General features: G+C 33.9%; 2 protein-coding genes across 7 annotated transcripts; one reads left to right on the top strand and one right to left on the bottom strand.

Moving 5' to 3' along the window:
• The first annotated feature begins 231 nt into the window (after nucleotides 1–231).
• LOC121261137 (monoacylglycerol lipase) lies at nucleotides 232–15223 on the top strand. 6 transcript variants are annotated; one of them, XM_041163331.1, is made up of 8 exons: nucleotides 233–750; nucleotides 1514–1552; nucleotides 1707–1777; nucleotides 2698–2762; nucleotides 3236–3325; nucleotides 3411–3503; nucleotides 3715–4109; nucleotides 15096–15223. In XM_041163331.1, exons 1-8 carry the CDS (start codon nucleotides 371–373, stop codon nucleotides 15133–15135), a joined length of 1173 nt encoding a protein of 390 aa, XP_041019265.1. In that variant the 5' UTR covers nucleotides 233–370; the 3' UTR covers nucleotides 15136–15223. The 6 variants fall into 6 exon arrangements, with proteins under 6 accessions (XP_041019267.1, XP_041019265.1, XP_041019269.1 ...); XM_041163333.1 differs by lacking the exon at nucleotides 1514–1552 and having other exon boundaries at nucleotides 232–750; XM_041163330.1 differs by lacking the exons at nucleotides 233–750; nucleotides 1514–1552; nucleotides 1707–1777; ... (2 more) ...; nucleotides 3411–3503; nucleotides 3715–4109 and adding exons at nucleotides 11628–12101; nucleotides 12982–13020; nucleotides 13175–13245; ... (1 more) ...; nucleotides 14218–14307; nucleotides 14393–14485 and having other exon boundaries at nucleotides 14701–15223.
• Nucleotides 15224–15847: 624 nt separating this feature from the next.
• LOC121261139 (lachrymatory-factor synthase-like) lies at nucleotides 15848–16580 on the bottom strand. The gene has a single exon (XM_041163337.1). It carries the CDS (start codon nucleotides 16520–16522, stop codon nucleotides 16016–16018), a length of 507 nt encoding a protein of 168 aa, XP_041019271.1. The 5' UTR covers nucleotides 16523–16580; the 3' UTR covers nucleotides 15848–16015.
• Nucleotides 16581–23359: the final 6779 nt, after the last annotated feature.

Here is a 23359-nt window from a genome sequence, read left to right as displayed (position 1 = left end):
CCAATGTTAACTTGTCCTAGGAATCCACTAATAAGATGCCACGTCATCGATTTCATCGACCGCCCAGTCATCGAGTTAATGTGGACTGTCCGGTCCGGTTTCTCTCAGGATGTAGGACCAGCGGTATACGACAAGCAATTAGGGCCGTCATCGTAGGACCCACGTGCTCAGACCGTGAACGTTTAACGAGATTTCCTCACCTTGTCCGTAAATTACACACTACGATTATAGTCTATAAATATACAGTTAAGGCGCAGAAGTTTTCCTCTTCTCTCTCTCTCTCTCTCTCTCGCCGTCCGTCCCTTTATGCGCGTATCTGTGTGGTGCAATAATCTCTCGGTGATACAGAAAGAATCCATCTCAGCCATCCATGTCGACGGCCGAGATGGAACAACTGACCTCGGGGGCGAGTAACCGGATCATTCCAATCCTCAAGACCCTAAGAGCCTCCCTCATTTTCGTCTACACACTTCTCATATCTCTCATCCTCTTCATCCTCCCGCTCCGGCCCCGCCGGCTCTCTCCATCCACGGTGGTGCCTCTGACTCAGACGCCACCTTCCAAGTTTTCCAAACGTAGAATGGAAGACGATGACACCGCGAGAAGGAGAGCCTTAGCCGAGAATTTGGACATGGGCTTCGAGACTCGCGATGGGGAATGCCGGTGCCGATGGTCCACGTTCTTGTTTTCAGGGGTACGTGGGAACGCCCTCTTCTGCCGCTCGTGGGTTCCGGTCTCCGCTGAATTGAAGTAAGGTTTTTGGAAGAATTAACGTTTTTAGTTCATCTATCCACCTAACATGGTCGGTTTGGTTAGGAAATTACTCAAAACTGAAAATCTGGGTGTTAAATTATAGAAGAAGGAAGTAAATTGGGATTTTTCTTTTATTGTTTCGAATTGGGAGAGCGGAATAATCATCAAATGAAATTTAATATTCCACAATCCGTTTAAGAGTGAAATGTTACTTTTGGTTCAACTTTTACCATGAATACATTATTTGGATGCTATTTATCCAAAAGAAAAAATCAGAATTTCGTAAGGAAATTAGTTATGAATTTCTATGTTGCTCTGTTCAATGGAAAAAGGAGAAAATGAACCCATCTTCCTTGCATCACCTAGTCATATTTTGGCGTCTTAATTCTGCTGGAGGTTTCGAGTTGGTTGCAAGGAAAATGTCTGAATGCTTGGTTGAAGGTTTTAAACTTTGTCGAATCTTAGCCTTCTAGGGTATGATCCAAAGCATAATTTTTCCAAATGAGTTTTAAATTCAACTCTGTACTGTTTCAGGGTTGTTTTGCTATATCTCTATTACCTATGTTTGATTTACATACATTACTGTATTTTCTAATAAAATTCTGGCGCACCAGGAGTCACACTAGACAAAAGGATTACAGGGCTCTGGTTCTGTTCCACTCATCTTTAGCATGTACTGTTTTTACATTTGTTGCTGTTGCATTAATTCTGCTGTTCTATCTGTACTTATATCCTAAGCATGAGTGGTTTGTGATTTCAGGGGTATATTGATTATCATTCATGGGCTTAATGAGCACAGGTAACTTTGGTTTTCTCAACTCCCTTTTCGATATTAATACTCATAATTGATCAGTTTAATAGCATTTGGGATCTCATCCATCGTCTACCCTAAGTTGTTAACTACTAGATTTTAAGATTTTTTTTTTTTTTTTTTACTTGGTGTTCATTTTCAGTGGAAGATATGCTCATTTTGCAAGGCAACTAACATCATCCAATTTTGGTGTCTATGCGATGGACTGGATAGGTAGCTATGTCTGGAAAACTTTTGGTTGAGTTGTTTTACTTTAATAGTTCTGAAATGACAAATGTTACCTTTATAGCAAGAAAGCACAAGTTTCATATCAGTAATCTCTTACTCGGCAAGGAGAAATTTGAAGCTGTTCTTTTATTTCTTTCTTTTTCTCTTTCTTTTTTAACGTATCCTTCAAATGATTTTTTTCCTTCTCCTAGCATTTGAAACAATAATATTCTGGATTAATATCAGGATACTTCAAAATATCTCGAGAAATAATGTCCTCAATGCAATTTTATTAATTTGGAGTACCAGCACTTTTTTGTTTTTATATGATCGTGTGTGATACCCCATATGATATGAATAAGGGTAAGTGGTGTATGGGATCTCACATTGATTGGGAAAGAGAAGTTCTTACTCTTTATAAGATTCCAATGAGACTCCAATTGCATCATTGATTAGTCTTTTTGGAATATAGGTCATGTGGTTTGGGCCTTCCATTGGGGCGTTACAAAATGGTATAAGAGCCTATCTCAACCAGAAATGTGGGACTTGAGCCGTGCCACCTACAATGGACAAGCCCGACGAGGACGTCGGGAATTTAAGGAGGGTAGATTATGATAGACCATATGATATGGATAAGGGTAGGTGGTGTATGGGATCCCACATTGCTTGGGAAAGAGAAGTTCTTGCTCTTTGTAAGGTTCCAATGGGATTCCAATTGCATCATTGACTAGTCCTTTTGGAATATAGGCCATGTGGTTTGGGCCTTCTATTGGGGCGTTACATCGTGCTATCATGGACTTGAAAAAATTATCATTTTATTATAGAAAACGTGTACACCTTTTTATTTTTTGTTGGTAATCATTCTCCATCTGAGATGATTAAACAGAAACTGTGAGGTGATCGGTTTTTCTTTTCTTTCTATATAGGTCATGGCGGGAGCGATGGATTGCATGGATATGTTCCTTCACTTGACCATGTTGTTGCAGACACTGTAAGTTGAATCGTAATTCTGTCAATCTTGCAATTGGGTTTATATACATTTAAGTGAACAGAATTCATATTACTCTCTTTTTGTCGGGTAAAATAAAATTGGAATTCAGATTAGTAATGAGAATTTCTTTTAAGTGATTTCCCATCTTTCACTCTCTCTCTTTTTAAAATCTCTATCTTGCATTTATTTTTTTTTCCAGTCCCGTGGCTTTCTTTTCAATGCAATAAAAAATGTAATATAGGAAATAAAGTAAATATTATTTAGTTTATATTAAAATATAAAAAGGGCTCACTTATGTTTGTCACCTTTGGCCTCAAAATCTATTGAGCCAACTTTGGTTATGGTCAAGTCAATGCTTACCTAATCTTTGATAGAACTATTCGGTTTCATTTCTGTGAGTCATATCTTAGTAGTTTTGAATGCATAACATTCCAAAATACCGTTCTGTGAGCTCTATGTTTCCTTTTTAACAGGGGGCTTTCCTAGAAAAACTTAAAATGGAGAACCCTGGAATTCCATGCTTCCTCTTTGGTCACTCCACTGGAGGTTCTGTGGTTTTGAAGGTAAGGGGTGTGAACAGAGACATGATACTAGTTGAGCTGCTTTGATATTTGATAGTTTTAATATGAAATTTGCACGTTTGAATAGGCAGCTTCATACCCTCAAGTTGAAGGCATGCTGGAGGGAATTGTATTGACCTCGCCAGCTTTGCGCGTGAAGCCAGCACATCCAATCGTTGGGGTAAGTATTTTTGGTTTCACTGAGTTCCAATAATCTAATAGGTACAATGCAGTATACATTGAAGTTGAGTGGCAGAAAACCACCAACTCCTATGCATTTTGAGAATGTATTTAATAATGCGTGCTTCATAATTGAGGAAAATATTATATTGGTGGTTCCATGCTGGTAAAATTTTTACATGGGGAAATTTGTACCTGATGAATTCATGCAGGCTGTGGCACCTATATTTTCTCTGGTTGCTCCAAAGTTCCAGTTTAAAGGCGCAAACAAAAGGGGCATTCCAGTTTCTAGGGATCCTGAAGCACTGTTGGCAAAGTACTCAGATCCATTAGTATATACGGGTCCCATAAGGGTTAGAACAGGCCACGAGATATTGCGCATTTCCTCTTATTTAATGAGGAACTTTAGGTCAGTGACTGTCCCATTCTTGGTCCTTCATGGAACTGCTGATAAAGTCACGGATCCTCTAGCCTCAAAGGATCTATACAACGAGGCGGCGTCCGAGTTAAAAAACATAAAGCTGTATGATGGCTTCTTGCATGACCTTCTCTTTGAGCCTGAACGAGAGGAGATTGCACAGGACATAATTGCCTGGATGGAGAAGAGGTTATATTACGTGCTTGGTCTTGGAAATGTTGGTAATATCTGGTAAAATAAAACATCTTGCCAGAGAAAGGTAGTATCTGAATAGGGAATTGTATTAGACGGTAATCTATCTACATGACTGAGCTTTTATTTAACGGCTCAAGCTATTTGGAAAGCTTTTATAAGTATATAGATGTTTCTTTTGGCTCAAGCTCGTTGTTGAAAAACGTTTTTAAAAAGAATATCTGGTTCTGCATCAGAGAGAAGTGGTCGTAGTGATTGATCAGAGTGACCAAGATTAATGAAGGATGGTATTGACGGTATTGGCTGTTGTAATTGTCATGGGGGGTTTGTCGAAGAAATTGCTTAGTTTTTGTGCGTCTTTAACATGAGTAGTACTGCAATAGTTTCTGATTTTTCAACTTGCAATGGTTGTAAATAGGTAGGCTGGGAAATTAGTGGGGAGAAAAAAAGAAAAAAGTCTTCAGAGACTTTCAAAGTGTGCATGTAAATCACCGTTCATTTGAAGACCCATATATGTATATCACCGTCGATTCCCATCTAAAGTTCATTTGCCATTTGTTTTCCTTTCTTGTTTTTTATCGATCAAATAACAAAAAATATTATTTTCAACTATTAAAATAATGGAAAAATAACAACCACGCAATATTAAATGTTTTCCTTAATTTCCTAAATACATCTACAAATTGGGCATGAACTCGTTCGAGTACCATACCACAGCACCATCCAATCTCAAATTAATAGGATCTCAAATGTGAATATATATATATATATATTCACACACACACATATATACTCATACACACACACACACACATATTCATACGTACGTTTTTTAAATACTTGGCTCCAACGTTTTTTTTATTTTCTTTGAATTTTTGGGAGTAAAGCTGAATGTTATTGACTTTTTGGGAATTAAATGAACGTAATTTACGTTCGCTGCCTCTATTGTCTTTGTTGCCATTTGGTTTTATAAAACGTATGGTATTAATTTTGCTGCTTTGATGTTGCCAGCGTGATAAGCACAATAACGGCATCTCTTTTACGAGATTTCAAGCTACTAATATTCTTGCAACCTTCAAGACACGGCATCTCGTCCACTTTTAGTTCCATAACCGAAAGTTTTTAATGTTGAGGTTTGATTTTATTATCATGAGGACATTTGGATGCATGTATTATTATTGTTTTAAGTCGTTTTAAGATTTTATTGCTCATTACTTTAATGTTTGGTTGGCTGCCGTATGTCGAGAGATTTATTCTCTGTGGGAAAAAATCAGTTTCATTCATATTTATTTATTGCGATAGTACTGCTACAATTGCTAGTGTACAAAACCGTGGTAAATTCAGATCTTTTTGAAGAAAAACACAGTACTGTGAGAATTTTTTTTTTATTAATGGTGTTATTAATATGGATCCACTAAACAAAGATGTTGAGAATACATCGAGGAAAATGAGATTAAAACTAATAATTCAAGAGTCATGTATGAAGATACTCAACTTGGAGACCAAAGATGTTGAGAATCGGGTTCAATGGAAAAAACAAATCATATGATGGTCGTAAGAAATGCACTATTTATTTTATTTCTCATTTTTATTATGTGAGTGAATTTATCCTGTAATGTTTTGGAGGATGAGTTTTTAGAGAAACTCTTATTGAGATTCTATAGCTCTTATGAGTAGGGTGTAAAAATTACAGGAGCATCATTGATAGATTTCACCTATGTGAGTGTGGGAGTGTGATCGCTCTCTATGAGATTTGGATTTATTCTCAAATACACTCATGAAACCGGGATGAGCACAAGGCTGTAATGTGCTGGCTAATAAAGCTCATGTCAACGCCTGGGTTACTATGTGTGAGTAATAAGTTTTTATTTCTTTTAAGTAATTATAGCTCAAATCTGATACCACAAGTGACTTTGAAGTAAAAGTTGTTATTTCACTAAGTGAGAGTTCAATGCAAAACATACATTCATAATGCATAATAATCCGTATTTGTCTGGAAGTATCTCTTACTTATTTATTATTATTATTTTATTAAAAAATAGTGAGAGAATATTGGAATTTTTTTTAAAATAATTATTAGACGTTATGAGTTTTATTGCTTTTAAAATAATGTCTGAAGTAAGTGTTCTCCGTAGTTACTTTTAAACTTATCATGTTGGTGCCTGCATGCACTTTTATCCTCTCACAAGTGAAATGATTATTTATTTGAAATTTGGCTTCTAGGTTGTTGAAGTTATGAACAAATATGATGCTCAATGCATACATGAAGTATTTAAAAGTAATAAGCTGGGATATATCAATGATAGCTCAATTTCTAAAAACTGTTATCGCGTTTTATTTTATTTTTAAAATTTTCTATTTGCCACGTCTCATGACAATTCGTAAGTAGTTAATCTATGAGTTTCATAAATCTTTTGAGGATTTCATCATCCGAACTTTGTCAATGCTCATTCTTTAATATTTGTAATCATTTCTCCTCAATATTTAGCCATCATAGAGTTAGCAGACTGCAAAGTACGGACATAAATCTCTGGAAAATCATGCTATAATTGAGTTGTCTAGATTATTTACTTAGGATAGTTTTTTCCCAACAGAAGGAAAAGATAAAGACAACAAAAAAGAAGGCTTTGGTACCACTAAAATTGGATATACTGAGCATATTCCCACTAGGGTTTCCAGTCCACTTTTAGTCCCATAACCGAAAGTTTTTAATCTTGAGATTTGATTTTATTATTTTGAGGAAATTTGGAAAATAGCGTCTTGGGATCTTTGCCACGGAAGATAGCGTCTTGGGATCTTCTGTCTTCTTTTTCTTAGCAATTATTCTATCTTCTATGTTTTTTGCCATGGAAGTTAGCATAGCCTGAATAAAAGATGCAAACTCATCTTGTTCCCACCCTGGAATCGGATCAGCGACGAATGACCACTGGAGCTTGCACCCTTGTTCCTTGTTGATTGGATATACTGAGCATGTTCCCACAAGGGTCGTGATGCCAACATTATTTTCCATGATATCGTAGCTCAAAGACTTCTTGATGGGATCTATCTTATTCAGCTTCTCATAGACCCACAATTTCTTCGATTGCATACGCCCGTCCCATACTTTTGTTGCGGTGGCAGCGCAGTAGCGGACGAGGCCAGGCTGGTTGCAGATCCCTTCGACAAAGTGACTCGTGTCGATTACGTCAGGAGCATATTTGTGTAGGTTGCAGTAGTCCTCAAAGAATGGCCATGCTTCTGTTGCTGTTGCAATTTTGAGCTCTGCAGTGAGATTTTCTACCCATTTTTGTTGTCCTAGTGCTTCCATTTGTGTGTGCACGAGGAAGAGAGTGAGGGAGGGAGCGAGGGAGATGTTGATCAGTGAGTGATCAGTGTGGATATTGTTGAAGATGTGTTCTTGTGTAGTTGGGGTCTTCGCTATTTATAAGGAATCGAATGCATGCTACATATGAAATATAACCACTATGTGTACGAAAGGAATCTATAAGGAATCGAATGCAGGCTACATGCTACATATGAAATATAACCAAATATAACCACTATGTGTACGAAAGGAGTCTATAAGGAATCGAATGCAGGCTACATGCTACATATGAAATATAACCAAATATAACCACTATGTGTACGAAAGGAGTCTATAAGGAATCGAATGCAGGCTACATGCTACATATGAAATATAACCACTATGTGTACGAAAGGAATCTATAATTTGCAAGATTTTTTTATGGACAATATAAAAAATAATTGATATGTAAAAAGCATAAAATCATATTTGTGTTTTAATTTTTTTCTACAATAACAATAAAGTGATTTATAATTAATACACTAACTTATAACTATAAGCAGTAAAAGTAGTACTCTACTATAGATGACTGATGAGCAAAATACGTACATGGCAAAATGTACGTGGACAATAGAGAACCGTGTAGGGCTGAATAGATATCGACAAAACCAGCCACCATTGATGCTAACCAACCGGCCGGAACCGATGGAGAACCGGCCGGCGTGTGGCGATTATTTGCTCAAACCGAAGTTGATCGGTTTGGTCTCGGTTTGAATCATTGTTAAACTGCCAAATCGGCTAATAGTATATTATGTTTCAGTCTTATATATGATGTGGAATGGCGTCGTTTATGCCTGTACTTGTGTTTTAAACACTACAGAAACGACGCCGTTTGATATTAGCCTTAACGTATAAAAAAAATAAGTGGAACTACGCTATTTATTTTAAATCAAAAGGCGTCATTTCGATATTATATCGTCTTCAACCTCCGTTCTTCTTCCCCAATCGATTTCCAGTTTCTCTCATCCTCTCTCTCTCTCTCTCTGTCTCTCTCTCAGACCACCATCGCCGCTAGCTCAAACTGGGAAACCAACCGTGAACCGCAGGAGAACCATCGGAGTCGATACGGTCAGTTTTCTCCTCTCCATCGTTCGGTTATGGTCGGTTGCTCCTCCATATTTCCTCTTATCAGTTGACATCGGTATTGCACAAAAACTACGCTGAAGGTGCCAATTTTCATCCTTAGAATTGTGTGTTGTCTAGCTAGAAGAGGCTTACGTGCATGAAAATGATGGCGTGGAAGATCATTACCAAAACCTCCACGACCTAGACTCTTGAGAGTCATTTGTTGAGTCAATGAGGTGGCACTCAACTTGATTTCATATTAATGAAAAATTCTACTCATCATCTTCATACTACACACCACACATAATTTTTAAATTTTTTATTTTTTTCTTATCAGATATATAGTGTATGGATGATGAGTAAAAAAATTCAATTAGTTTAGGAAGAATAAAACAAAAAAAATTAAAAAAATTGAAAATATATTTTTAATTTTTAATTTTTAATTTTAATTTAAAATTAAACAATTTTATAGGAAATTATCATTTAAGATATAATAATACTTCAGTCATAAAAGAATTACACAAAAATAAATCTACAAACTAACGGACTTGATACAATACGTTTGATTGTAAAGTTACTTTTAATATAAAGTAGATCTAACTTATCACGTGAAGTCACGTCAATTTATAAATTTATTTTTATGTAATCTATTTATGTATGTAACAATTTTTTTAAAATATAATAATGATTATTAAAAAAAGGGGAAAATTACAAACAATTTCTCCGTACTTTTGTCTTGCGTGTAGACAGAACCCACCCTAATTGGAAAAATATGGGGAAAATCCCAAACGAATAAGCATTTTGTGGATCGAATGCACGACCAATCTTATCGGGATCATTACCCCACGGTCCCTTTATCTATCGAGTCGGGCCGCCAGAGTGGCCCGCTCATCATTAAAAATATATAGGTTTATTATCTTATTATTATCAATCTATTATTTAAAAGTATTTTAAAATTTTTTATTTTTTAAATATTTTTTTAAAATCTTTAATTATTAAGAAAAAATTTAAAAAATATATAATTTTATTAACAATCACTTTCTTAATCATTAAGTAAAATAAAAAATTAAATAAATAATAATAAATAAATAAATAGTGATAAGGAAGCACTAATCTTACCATTCAAGAAGCTTTTCCTTTCGTCTATCTTTTCGTTTTACTCAAACTGTCAATGTTTTTAAGAATGTATTGAAATGTTATTATTAATAAATGCAAAACATATATATCAGCTTTAAAATATTATCGGATAAGAAATTTTATAAAAATATATATTTTGATATAATATAATAGATATATTTATAATAAAAATAATTTAAAATTTTAACATATCACATTAATTTATAAAATTATTTTTATATAAAAAAACTGTGCGCCTAAATTTTTTATTTTTTGATTACTCAATTTGTACATTGCCGTGATACTGATTGTGTTAGTAGGGATGGAGGTGATGGAAGGTAGGCGAAGAGGACAACAAATAAATTTGTGGTGAGCCTCCGAGAAGTGAAAAAAGAATCCCACTGAAAAAAGAATCCCACTGAAACAAAAAATGCCTGTGTTGAATGGAGAGAGCAGTGGTTTTTGCGTTGCATTGGAATAGAATATTACGTCAATGTCTCGGTCTGAACATCATGTGTTTGTTATAATGCCGCAATGCGCGTTGCTGGAAGAAGAAGATTGTGGTTTGGTTTGAGTTAACTGATCAACAATATTTGTTGCTTAAATGTCTTTTTATATGACCTTTTGGATGATTCATTCTGCATCCACAACCTCAAATGGTTTTTCGAACTGTCGTTGTTAAAATCACTTGTCTTGTTTTGATATATGCAAACCGTTTGATTCTTTTCGGGACATGACGACAGATAACGAATCTGTATTTTTTTTTTTTTTTTGGGTTAAAATACCTCGTTATTCAAGATATATAATAAATAATATATACTTTTTATAAAGGTAACTTATTTATTAACAAAATTTAAGCTGTTTAGTTCTATTTTTAAAGTCTCTCAAGTAGAATGAGTTTTAATTTTCAAATAACTTCGACAATCGTGGTTTGTATTCACAATCTATCTCAACTCATCTCAACTTATCTCACTATTATTTATTACTATTCATCAATTTTAACTCACAAATCTCATTACTATTTATAACTTATCGAAATTAATCTTAACTCATCTTCGAATTTAATCATCACTTTAGATTTATAAAACTTCTGACAATTCAGACTTATTAGTTAATATGCAACATATGTTAATATGTCTGTCGCATCATTAATATTATGTGAATATTACTGTATTTTATATGTTACGAATAAAAAATATTATATTATTAATTATTGGTTATAAGTGGCGAACAAATCATAAAGCTAAATATTATATTCATTTTTAGCTCTATCATAAAAATTTAGATTACAATAATAATAGGTATCAGTCTTCCTATGAACTATGCTACGATCTAGATGACCCCAATGTTATCTTGTCCTAGGAACCCACTAATAAGATGCCACGTCATCGATTTCATCGACCGCCCCGTCATTGAGTTAATGTGGACTGTCCGGTCCGGTTTCTCTCAGGATGTAGGACCAGCCGTATACGACAAGCAATTAGGGCCGTCATCGTCGGACCCACGTGCATAGACCGTGAACGTTTACCGAGATTTCCTCACCTTTTCCGTAACTTACACACTTCGAGTGTAGTTTATGGTTACGTTTGGGTATAAGTTTAACTCAAGTATTGTCATTAATATTTTTTATTTTATTAATATTTTTTATTTATTTTATTAATATTTTTTATTTTTTATATATTATTTTTTATTTTATTATTATTTTTTATTACTATTCATAAATATTCTTAATATTTTTTAAATATTTTCATTATCTAAACGTAGCCATATAAGATTATATTTGTTTAGATTTTTAAATATATTGAATTAAATTGAATTGAATATTATTTTTTAATATTATTATTATTTTAAATTTTAAAAAAATTAAATTATTTATTATATTTTGTATTAAAATTTAAAAAAATTATAATCATCAGATCAGTTGAGATATATTGAACAAAAAGGAAATCAAATATACAGTTAAGGCTGAGAAGTCTTCCTTTTCTCCCTCTCTCTCTTTCTCTCTCGCCGTCCGTCCCTTAATCCGCGTATCTGTGTGGTGCAATAATCTCTCGGTGATACGGAAAGAATCCATCTCTGCCATCCATGTCGACGGCCGAGATGGAACAACTGACCTCGGGGGCGAGTAACCGGATCATTCCAATCCTCAAGACCCTAAGAGCCTCCCTCATTTTCGTCTACACACTTCTCATATCTCTCATCCTCTTCATCCTCGCGCTCCGGCCCCGCCGGCTCTCTCCATCCACGGTGGCGCCTCTGACTCAGACGCCACCTTCCAAGCTTTCCAAACGTATAATGGAAGACGAGGACACCGCGAGAAGGAGAGCCTTAGCCGAGAATTTGGACATGGGCTTCGAGACTCGCGATGGGGACTGCCGGTGCCGATGGTCCACGTTCTTGTTTTCTGGGGTGCGTGGGAACGCCCTCTTTTGCCGGTCGTGGGTTCCTGTCTCCGCTGAATTGAAGTAAGGTTTTTGGAAGAATTAACGTTTTTAGTTCATCTATCCACCTAACATGGTCGGTTTGGTTAGGAAATAACTCAAAACTGAAAATCTGGGTGTTAAATTATAGAGCATGGAAGTAAATTGGGATTTTTCTTTTATTGTTTCAAATTGGGAGAGCGGAATAATCATCAATTGAAATTTAATATTCCACAATCCGTTTAAGAGTGAAATGTTGCTTTTGGTTCAACTTTTACCATGAATACGTTATTTGGATGCTATTTATCCAAAAGAAAAAATCATAATTTCGGTATGAAATTAGTTACGAATTTCTATGTTGCTCTGTTTAATGGAAAAAGGAGAAAATGAACCCTTCTTCCTTGCATCACCTAGTCATATTTTGGCGTCTTAATTCTGCTGGAGGTTTTTGGTTGCAAGGAAAATGCCTGAATGCTTGGTTGGAGGTTTTAAACTTTGTCGAATCTTAGCCTTCTAGGGTATGATCCGAAGCATAATTTTTCCAAATGAGTTTTAAATTCAACTTTGTACTGTTTCAGGGTTGTTTTGCTATATCTCTATTACCTATGTTGGTCTGTTTGTGAAGTGAATTTTGTATTTCTTTTTGTGTATGTACCATGCTCTGTTTATATACCTATTGTGAGCCTTGGAGCCAATCTGCAAGGGGTTGGTTGTTAACTTGGATGATTGTATGAGGTACATACATTACTGTATTTTCTAATAAAATTCTGGCGCACCAGGAGTCACACTAGACGAAAGGATTACAGGGCTTTGGTTCTGTTCCACTCATCTTGAGCATGTACTGTTTTTACATTTGTTGCTGTTGCATTAATTCTGCTGTTCCATCTGTACTTATATCCTAAGCATGATTGGTTTGTGATTTCAGGGGTATATTGATTATCATTCATGGGCTTAATGAGCACAGGTAACTTTGGTTTTCACAACTCCTTTTTCGATATCAGTACTCAAAATTGATCAGTTTAATAGCGTTTGGGATCTCATCCATAGTCTACCCTAAGTTGTTAACTACTAGATTTTAAGATTTTTTTTTTTTTTTTTTACTTGGTGTTCATTTTCAGTGGAAGATATGCTCATTTTGCAAGGCAACTAACATCATGCAATTTTGGTGTCTATGCGATGGACTGGATAGGTAGCTATGTCTGAAAAACTTTTGGTTGAGTTGTTTTGCTTTAATAGTTCTTAAATGACAAATGTTACTTTTATATCAAGAAAGTTCAAGTTTCATATCGGTAATCTCTTACTCAGCAAGAAGAAATTTGAAGCTGTTCTTTTATTTCTTTCTTTTTCTCTTTCTTTTTTAACGTGTCATTCGAATGATTTTTTTTCTTTCTCCTAGCATTATGATCAGGATACTTCAAAATATTTAGAGAAATAATATCCTTGTTGCAATTTTATTAATTTGGAGTACCAGCACTTTTTTGTTTTTATATGATCGTGCTATCATGGACTTGAAAAAAATATCATTTTATTATAGAAAACGTGTTATTTTTTGCTGATAATCATTCTCCATCTGATATGATTAAAAAGAAACTGTGAGGTGATGGTTTTTCTTTTCTTTCTATATAGGTCATGGTGGGAGCGATGGATTGCATGGATACGTTCCTTCACTTGACCATGTTGTTGCAGACACTGTAAGTTGAGTCGTAATTCTGTCAATCTTGCAATTGGGTTTATATACATTTAAGCGAACAGAATTCATATTACTCTCTTTTTGTCGGGTAAAATAAAATTCGAATTCAGATTACTCATGAGAATTTCTTTAAATGATTTCCCATCTCTCACTCTCTCTTTTTAAAATCTCAATCTTACATTTATTTTTTTTTCCAGTCCCATGGCTTTCTTTTCAATGCAATAAAAAATGTAATATAGGAAATAAAGTAAGTATTATTTAGTTTATATTAAAATATAAAAAGGGCTCACTTATGTTTGTCACCTTTGGCCTCAAAATCTATTGAGCCAACTTTGGTTATGGTCAAGTCAATGCTACCTAATCTTTGTTAGAACTATTTGGTTTCATTTCTGTGAGTCATATCTTTGTAGTTTTGAGCGCATAACATTCCAAAAATACCATTCTATGAGCTCTATGTTTCCTTTTTAACAGGGGGCTTTCCTAGAAAAACTTAAAACGGAGAACCCTGGAATTCCATGCTTCCTCTTTGGTCACTCCACCGGAGGTTCTGTGGTTTTGAAGGTAAGGGGTGTGAACAGAGACATGATACTAGTTGAGCTGCTTTGATATTTGATAGTTTTAATATGAAATTTGCACGTTTGAATAGGCGGCTTCATACCCTCAAGTTGAAGGCATGCTGGAGGGAATTGTACTGACCTCGCCTGCTCTGCGTGTGAAGCCAGCACATCCAATTGTTGGGGTAAGTATTTTCGGTTCCACAGAGTTCCAATAATCTAATATGTACAATGCAGTAGACATTGAAGTTGAGTGGCAGAAAACCACCAACTCCTATGCATTTTGAGAATGTATTTGATGAATAATGCGTGCTTCATAATTGAGGAAAATATTATATTGGTGGTTCCATGCTGGTAAAATTTTACATGGGGGAAATTTCTACCTGATGTCTTTATGCAGGCTGTGGCTCCTATATTTTCTCTGGTTGCTCCAAAGTTCCAGTTTAAAGGCGCAAACAAAAGGGGCATTCCAGTTTCTAGGGATCCTGAAGCACTGTTGGCAAAGTATTCAGATCCATTAGTATATACGGGTCCCATAAGGGTTAGAACAGGCCACGAGATATTGCGCATTTCCTCTTATTTAATGAGGAACTTTAGGTCAGTGACTGTCCCATTCTTGGTCCTTCATGGAACTGCTGATAAAGTCACGGATCCTCTAGCCTCAAAGGATCTGTACAACGAGGCGGCGTCCGAGTTAAAAAACATAAAACTGTATGAAGGCTTCTTGCATGACCTTCTCTTTGAGCCTGAACGAGAGGAGATTGCACAGGACATAATTGCCTGGATGGAGAAGAGATTAGGTGCTGGTCTTGGAAATGTTGGTAATATCTGGTAAAATAAAACATCTTGCCAGAGAAAGGTAGTATCTGAATAGGGAATTGTATTAGAAGGTAATCTGTCTACATGACTGAGCTTTTATTTAACGGCTCAAGCTATTTGGAAAAGCTATTTGGAAAGCTTTTATAACTATATATATGTATCTTTTGGCTCAAGCTCGTTGTTGAAAAACGTTTTTAAAAAGAATATCTGGTTCTGCATCCGAGAGAAGTGGTCGTAGTGATTGATCAGAATGACAAACATTAATGACGGATGGTATTTGACGGTATTGGCTGTTGTAGTTGTCATGGGGCGGTTGTCGGAGAAATTGCTTAGGTACTGCAATAGTTTCTGATTTTTCAACTTGCAATGGTTGTAAATAGGTAGGCTGGGAAATTAATGGGGAGAAGAAAAAAAAAAGTCTTTAGAGACTTCCAAAGTGTGCATGTAAACCACCGTTAATTTGAAGACCCATATATGTATATCACCGTCGATTCCCATCTAAAGTTCATTTGCTATTTGTTTTCCTTTCTTGTTTTTTATCGATCAAATAACAAAAAATATTATTTTCAACTATTAAAATAATGGAAAAATAACAACCACGCAATATTAAATGTTTTCCTTAATTTCCTAAATACGTCTCCAAATTGGGCATGAATTCGTTCGAGTACCATATCACAGCACCATTATCTATCTGCACGTCTTTTTCCGCCATCCCTGGCATGTATGCATTTTCTACGCAACCTCCAAATGTTTTATTAGGATCTCAAACTAATAGGCTCCAATGTCAAGATTTCAAAACATGATTACATGCGGTTTAATATCAGATGTAATACAAAAGCACAGCAGGAAATCGAAAAATAATATTATAAATAATAGCATACATCTAGAGCCATATTTCAGGTTGCGGGTTGGAGGGCATCTTCAATCTTCTTTACCATGAACTGAAGAGAAGACTGGATATAAGAGCTAAACTCTTCAAATCCCTGCCCTTGTACCGGATCACACAGGAATGACCACTCGATCTTGCACCCACGTTCGCCTTCATCATCATGGATTGGCAATACTCTCATCGTCGCGACGTATGACTTCAAGCCGATGTTATTATCAATAACCTCGTAGCTCAAACACCGTTTGATGGGATCAATCAGCAGCAGCTTCTCTTTGGCCCAAATGGTCGCCGATTCCTCTTGGCCGCCTGATGATGATGGTACCGTGGAGGCGCAGCAGCGGATCAGGCCAGGCTGGCCAGGGATCCCATCGACATGGTAACAAATGTCAACACGAAAGCACTTGTGTATGTTGCAGAAGTCCTCCAAGAAAGGCCATACTTCATGTGCCCTTGCGGTTGGGAGTTGTGCAGAGGTTTTTCCCTCCCATTTTAACGGCAGTGTTTCCTCTTCCATGTGTGCGTTCGAGATACAATGGATAGAAAAGCTAATGATTCAATGCGTTTCTGTGTATATATGGTTTTAGTGGGCGTTATCTTTAAGGATAAGAAGGAAGGCCACCGAAAGGCCAGGTACCCATCAGTGTTGTATATATATTTTTAAAAAGCATTTTTGTGTATTTTTTTAGTAAAAAATATTAAAAAATAAATATAAACAAATAGCTTAAGAAAAAAAAGAAATGATTTGAAAATCTCACACAAGTCCTTATAAAAAAATTAGGCCCTACCTATAAAAAGTGTTAAAAAAATTATTCGAAGCTTGTACCTGAAATTACTAAAAAAATATTAATCAATATACTTTGTTAGTGAAATTTCCATATAATTATAATGACTACTACTAGCGGGCCGCCAAGTTTACAGCTAGTGTATTTCAATTTAAATTTTTTCTTTTTCATTTTTTTTCAATAATTTTTTAAAATCCTTCATCATTAAGAAGAAAATAAAAAATACACATTTTTATTACTCATTACTTATTTAATCATTAAGTAAAAAAATTAATAACTAAAATAATATAAATAATCTAACGATAAGTTTGGGCGGTAATTTTAAACAGCTCCACTAATTTTTCATTATTAATTACTTGGATGGCTCACGGGTCACCCAATATTTTTTTCCGCTCACTCTCTCAAATGACATGACCAGATCCTCTCTAAAATAATGTTCCATGCGATTCACAAGAACTCTCGCACTAACAATATTATTAAATATTGCAAAAATCAGGCCATGCGCTGGATTTAGTATTAATATATATAAGACTAATTGTTCAGTCACGTGCAAGTCCAACTTGGTTGTATGAGTGGTTTGTATTTAAAGTTGAGATGATTTGTGAATAGTAAAATAAAAGTTAAATTATTTATTATATTTTATGTAGAAATTTGAAAAAGTTATTTTAGAATTTGAAAAAGTTGAATTATTTATTATATTTTGTGTGAGCATTGAAGACGAAAATGATTTTCGTTAGACAAAACGTCTTATTCTTCTCTTAAAAAAATTTTTCTTTTATTTTTTTAATAAAAAAATCTATGTGAGTGTTGGTATGCAGTTTAGTACATCAAACCGCTTGTATCTAACAAGTCCCTTTTTATAATGTCTCAAATTTTAAACTTTAAATAGATACAATTGTCTATATTTTTAAATTTTTCTCCTTGTTTACAACACATATCATATACACCATGTGCAAAATATCTACAACTATAATACAACGATTCACAAAATCCCATTCACGACTATATACGGATATTTTTTAAGTATATATTATAACAGTAGCAAGTATATAGTCTTACTTTTTAAATTTTGTGACCTAGAGATATTTTTAACTTAGCATATCTTTCTCTTTTCTTCCGGTAAATTTCTTCTTTCTTCTCTGATTGAGCAGCATACAAATTTCTTTTTACGGCTTTTTGTTTAGATTCTTAAAACCTTTTTTTTTATAGAAAGATTTATATAAAAGTTAATAAAGATAGTATTTATAAAATTAAAATGTAATTTTTTATCTATTAATATCGTCTTACTAGTAGGCATTTCTTACGAAAAAATGCGCCAATTTGAGAGACTAATCTAAAAAATAAACAGCAAAACATGCAAATATATATGCATATAAATGAAAATGTAACACAAACAATATAAGAACTATCTATATTTAAAGCACAAGAAAGAAACATTCAGTTTCAAAAAAATCCCTACACATTACATTAGATTAACAAATATAACATTAAATTGTTTCGAGATAAAATGTTAAATTCACATATCAAAAATATGAAATTATTATAATCAGTAATTACAAGTTCATATGTTTGTTAAATATGATATATGAATAAATAAAATAAATATTACAAAATAAATAGAATAAGCATTTTTATTTCAAAAGGATAAAACGTACAAAGTATAAGACAAATAAAAGAGCAGTGGAAATGGAGCAAATCAATAGGCAGTGGAATGATGACGAGCGAAATAAGAACAAAATCAGCAAATCTATGACAAAAACATATAAAAAAAAATAGAATATAATAAAGTTAGAATTATATTTATTGAATGAGGCTATAATAAAATATTAAGAAAAGTAACAAATACAGTCAATAAGATAGACATTTATAAAATAAAAAATTAAACAGAATATTATATTGTACGAGACGGAATTTTCTAGTAATAGTGTTACTAAAAACAACATTAATAATGTCATAAATATAAGATTCTTTAATAATAGAAAATTTAATATTCAGTTATTAATATTAACATTTTAAAATATCGAACGTATTTAGTAATAAATTATATTAAAAAAATTAACTGATTTATGTAAATTAAATACAAAGTATGTTAATTTTAAATTTATAAAGTACATTAGTAAGTATTAAATAATTTAATCATATAATTATGATATAAATTTTCATCATTGAAAACTACAGAAAAAAAAGATTTACATTATATAAGAAATATCGAATCAATATAATCAATAATTACAAGTTCATATGTTTTTTTAATATGACATGTGAATAAATAGAACTAGTATTGTTAATTTTATTAATTATAGTCGAATGAATATGTTATATATTTATCACTTATAAATTAAATATATAATGTGTTAATTTTAAATTTAGAAAGTATATTAGTAGGTGGTAAATAATTTAACCATATAATTATAATATAAATTTTCATCAGTTATAACTACAAAAAAGATTGCAAATAAACCGCAGGACATTACAAATTGTAAAAGTCCTCAAATACTGTGTCTAAATTTGAATTAGTTATTATAGTACAAAATAGACGGAAAACAACGCTGCAAAAATTTCGTATTTTTTTTTTATTGCAATTATTTTAGCAATTGGCATTTGGAGTAACACTTTTCTTAAGGAAAAAAAAAAAAATTCAAAAACATTTACAACACTATCTATTTGTCAAACGTTAGTCCAAATCTTCACTACCCAATTTCATACCCAAGGCCCAACACAGCCCAGCCCTTCCCAACGTCTAAACTGCGTCGTTTAGATGAGTAGAAAGTAGAAACTTTAAATTTTTTCCCCTTTCCATTTGTTCCCCTCAGCACTGACGCCTCTATATTCCCTCACAAAATATTCTCTCTCATAACCCCAATGTTCCAGATTCTTCTTCACCTTCTCTCTCTTCTTTCTCTCTCTCCGTCTCTTGCTTCCACTCTAAGCGGCACCAATGCCAATAGCAACGGCATCTCCATTTTGCATAGTCTTATCTCGCATCACTCGAACAAACAAACAACAATCTCAACAGATCCGAAGGTTTATTCTTTAAATCTGAAAAAATTGTTATTTTTTCTTCTTCTTTTTTGTATTCTGGTTTTTTGTTCTCGTATTAAAAAAAATTTTAGATCTACGAATGTATTATATATTTTGATGAGGTTGATGTCTTCTTATCAAACTGACATCAACCTCAGTTTCCCCATCCCTTCTCGAGTTAATTTTTTTTTTGTCAATTTTTACAAATTCCAACAAACTTTGGTTGACTTTACTTTTGTATAAATTCGTTCATGTTTTTCGCTTTGTTCTTGTTTGGGTTTCATCTTCTTTCTGGAATTGTCTCAAAACAACATGAGTTTATGTAATTTTTTTTTTTACATCTAAGTACTGCGTCTAAATAAATTACTTAATAAATAATAAAAAATATTTAACTAACAAGAAGAAGTAGAAGAAAGCATACACGTGTTGCTGAGATTGACAAGTAGAGAACAAAATTTGGAGAAATTAAAGGACACCCTGAAGATTTGAAGAAATAGATAAACTGTGAATTGAAGTGGATGAAAAGTTGTATGGCAAAGCGGCGTGTAAAATATATATAGGATAAAGATGCGGCAGGGATAATGGTGCAAAACATAAAGACAGAAAACATTGTCGGCAAATGAAACCAGAAGAGAAAACAAGTGAGAATTTCCTGGAAAAAGAAGGGGCTGTTTTGGAAATAATAGATTTACAATTATAGATAGTCGGTAAAAGTAAAACAATTACAGAAAGAAGACTTGAGAATTAAACCAGGAAACTAGGGACAGAAATGGAAAAAAAAAAAGTGTCGACGAAAACACTGTTACTCCATCATTCGCGTTTACATATATACAGTAGATATATATATATATATATATATATATATATATATAATCATACGTACGTGAAATAATGCATCGCAGTCGAGTAGCAGAAACACCATCGATCCATGCATTTTGACGAATAATTTCGTAGTGTAAATACATGATATTTGCCTTCAATCATAAGATCATATCGTCTCATTCAAAATCATCATAAACAATCTTGGTGTCTAAACGTCGTCAATTTCGTTCTCTCTGATCATCATCTACTGCAAGTTTGACTCACTGCTGGGGCATATATATATGTATATATATACATATGTATGCATGCACTTTATGTGGTTGTTTGTTATGCCGGCGATCTTTCCACCGCACAAGACTGGTAGTTGTGATTGATCGATCATGAATGAGAAATCCTGATAACGCGCGTGCTTGCTGTCGACGACAGTACTGGAATGTCCATGTCAAGGCATGGTGGTGGAAGAAATAATTGGAGGAAAGAACACTACTTTACGTGCGCAAAATGACGCCCGATTTCATGAGTTGAGAAATTGAACTCTACAACTAGTATTTCTGGTGATCAAATAATATCATCCTCCCAATATGATCAAGTTTTAAGATGATAAAAAGATTAATGAGGTATCACAACTTAGGATTTGATTAGGACAAATACTGTAACTTAATCATCATAATTTCATGATTAGTGTGTCTTAACTCAGTTTTTGTCATGTTGATGGTTTAAAAAACATATTGCAAGTTGGTTATTTATATGGCCGTGATCCGATTCGTGCTCTTAATCATTAATTTTATGTTGGGTAGTGTTGAGATTATAGGGTTATGAAAAAAATTGATAATTCTAAGGGTTTGTTTGGGAACATAAGTATTCCCATATATTTTCTTTCCATTTTCTTTCCAAATATCATTCAAACATAAAATATTTTCAATTTCAAATCTTTCACTTTTTCATCTAATCATTTATTCAATTTTCATACAAAAAAAAAAAAAAACAAAACAAAAAATTTCAAAATTTTAAAAGAATAATATTCAAATAATATTTTTAACTTTATTATATTTTTATTCAATTATTTCTCTCATTTTTTTTAAAATCTAATAAAATATTTTAATTCAAACTATTTCACTATTATTTATAAATATTTTGAGATATTTTAAATATACAAACAAGCTATAAAAGTTGCGAGTTCGTGATGAACAAACATCTGTAAACCCCAATCAAGCGTTATAGTGTATATAGAGGGAGGGATCCATTGAATTCATTGTAGACCTACCATCATTAATCAGACTCACCTCTCCCAGTTTCTTCTCGTCAGGGTCTTGCTATATATACCTTTGTTATTTGAAACCTTTCGTAGGCTGGTTCCTACCTCAATCTATGTTGTTCTTACTTGTTGTAGTACTACTAGTACTTCTCGGTCCAAGTTCTGCTTTATATTCTGTTTTTCTAACATTCCCGTGTTTTCTACCGCACTTATAAATCCTTCTCCCCTTCTCTCCCCTTGAGTCTTCTGCGTGATTTTATTCTTAGGAAAATACTTATATGACTTTCAAAAGTGATCACTCATATATATATATATATTAATGTTTAAGAAAGTAATTAATAGTGAATTTATATATATTTTTTCCTTAATAGTTAAAGATGTTTATAGAATGTTTAAAAGCAACAAAAAGAAAAAGAAAAAAACCATTTACTGGTGTGCATATTTGAAGTGCACATTTGGCGGGCACCTTAACGTTGTCCGTATTTCCTTCATAATAACTTCTGCAATGCTATTTTTAGTTGTTTCCTCCATTAACTACTTTGCATCCGTTTTTCCTTCTTGGCCTTTTAATCCCCTTGATTTTTAAATATTATCATTATATAATTCATTCTTAGATCTACAACCACACCAACCACCAAGGACTCTTATTTAATGCGGAACTTTAGGTCAGTGACTGTTGTTAGGGTGTATGTGGAGACTGGTTTTAGAGTTAAAAAAATGTTTGCAGAAAGTTGGCTCGAGCCAAAGTTCGTTCGATGTCGCTCGAACCTCAAGTCCGAGAAGTTCACTCAAGTCCCGATCGACACTCCGCTCGAGCAAGACAGAAACCCTAGTGTTCGCTCGACACTCCGCTCAAGTCAATGCTCATTTGGTTGTTCGGATTTGAAGGAGAATGATGGTTGAAGATAAAGTGAATGCACCTGGAATCGAGAAGTTCAACGACATTGATTTTGAGTACTGGAATATGCAGATCGATGACTATCTCTATGGGAAAAGGCTCCACCTTCCATTGTTGAGAAAGAAGCTGGAGAGCATGGCTGATGCTGAGTCGACCCTGTTAGATCGACAGGTTCTAGGTCTTGTTCGACTGACTTTATCCAGAATAGTGGCACACAATGTTAGTAAGGAGAGGACCACAGTGGATCTCATGGCGACTTTGTCAGGTATGTATGAAAAGCCATCTACGAACAATAAGGTGCACATGATGAAGAAATTTTTCAATCTGAATATGTCTGAAGGTATGTCTGTAACCCAACACTTGTATGAATTCAATACAATCACAAATCAATTGTCTTTTGTAGAGATTGAGTTTAATGATGAGATTAGAGCGTTGATTCTGTTGGCATCGTTGCCAAATAGTTGAGAGGCCATGAGGATAACTGTGAGTAGTTCAGCCGACAAGGCAAAACTGAACTATGAGAACATACGTGACATGGTGCTTGCTGAAAAAGTATGTAGGAAAGACTTGGGT

This window comes from Juglans microcarpa x Juglans regia, chromosome 4D (assembly GCF_004785595.1).
Source record: "Juglans microcarpa x Juglans regia isolate MS1-56 chromosome 4D, Jm3101_v1.0, whole genome shotgun sequence".
NCBI lineage: Eukaryota > Viridiplantae > Streptophyta > Magnoliopsida > Fagales > Juglandaceae > Juglans > Juglans microcarpa x Juglans regia.
This window is presented reverse-complemented; position numbering and strand designations above follow the sequence as displayed.

Excerpts from the sequence above, each read along its gene's own strand:
- LOC121261137 (XM_041163331.1), top strand. The coding sequence starts at position 371 with ATGTCGACGGCCGAGATGGAACAACTGACCTCGGGGGCGAGTAACCGG. Across the intron at positions 2,763-3,235 it reads ACCATGTTGTTGCAGACACT|GGGGCTTTCCTAGAAAAACT; the intron begins GTAAGTTGAATC and ends CCTTTTTAACAG. Across the intron at positions 3,326-3,410 it reads GAGGTTCTGTGGTTTTGAAG|GCAGCTTCATACCCTCAAGT; the intron begins GTAAGGGGTGTG and ends ACGTTTGAATAG.
- LOC121261139 (XM_041163337.1), bottom strand. The coding sequence starts at position 16,522 with ATGGAAGAGGAAACACTGCCGTTAAAATGGGAGGGAAAAACCTCTGCA.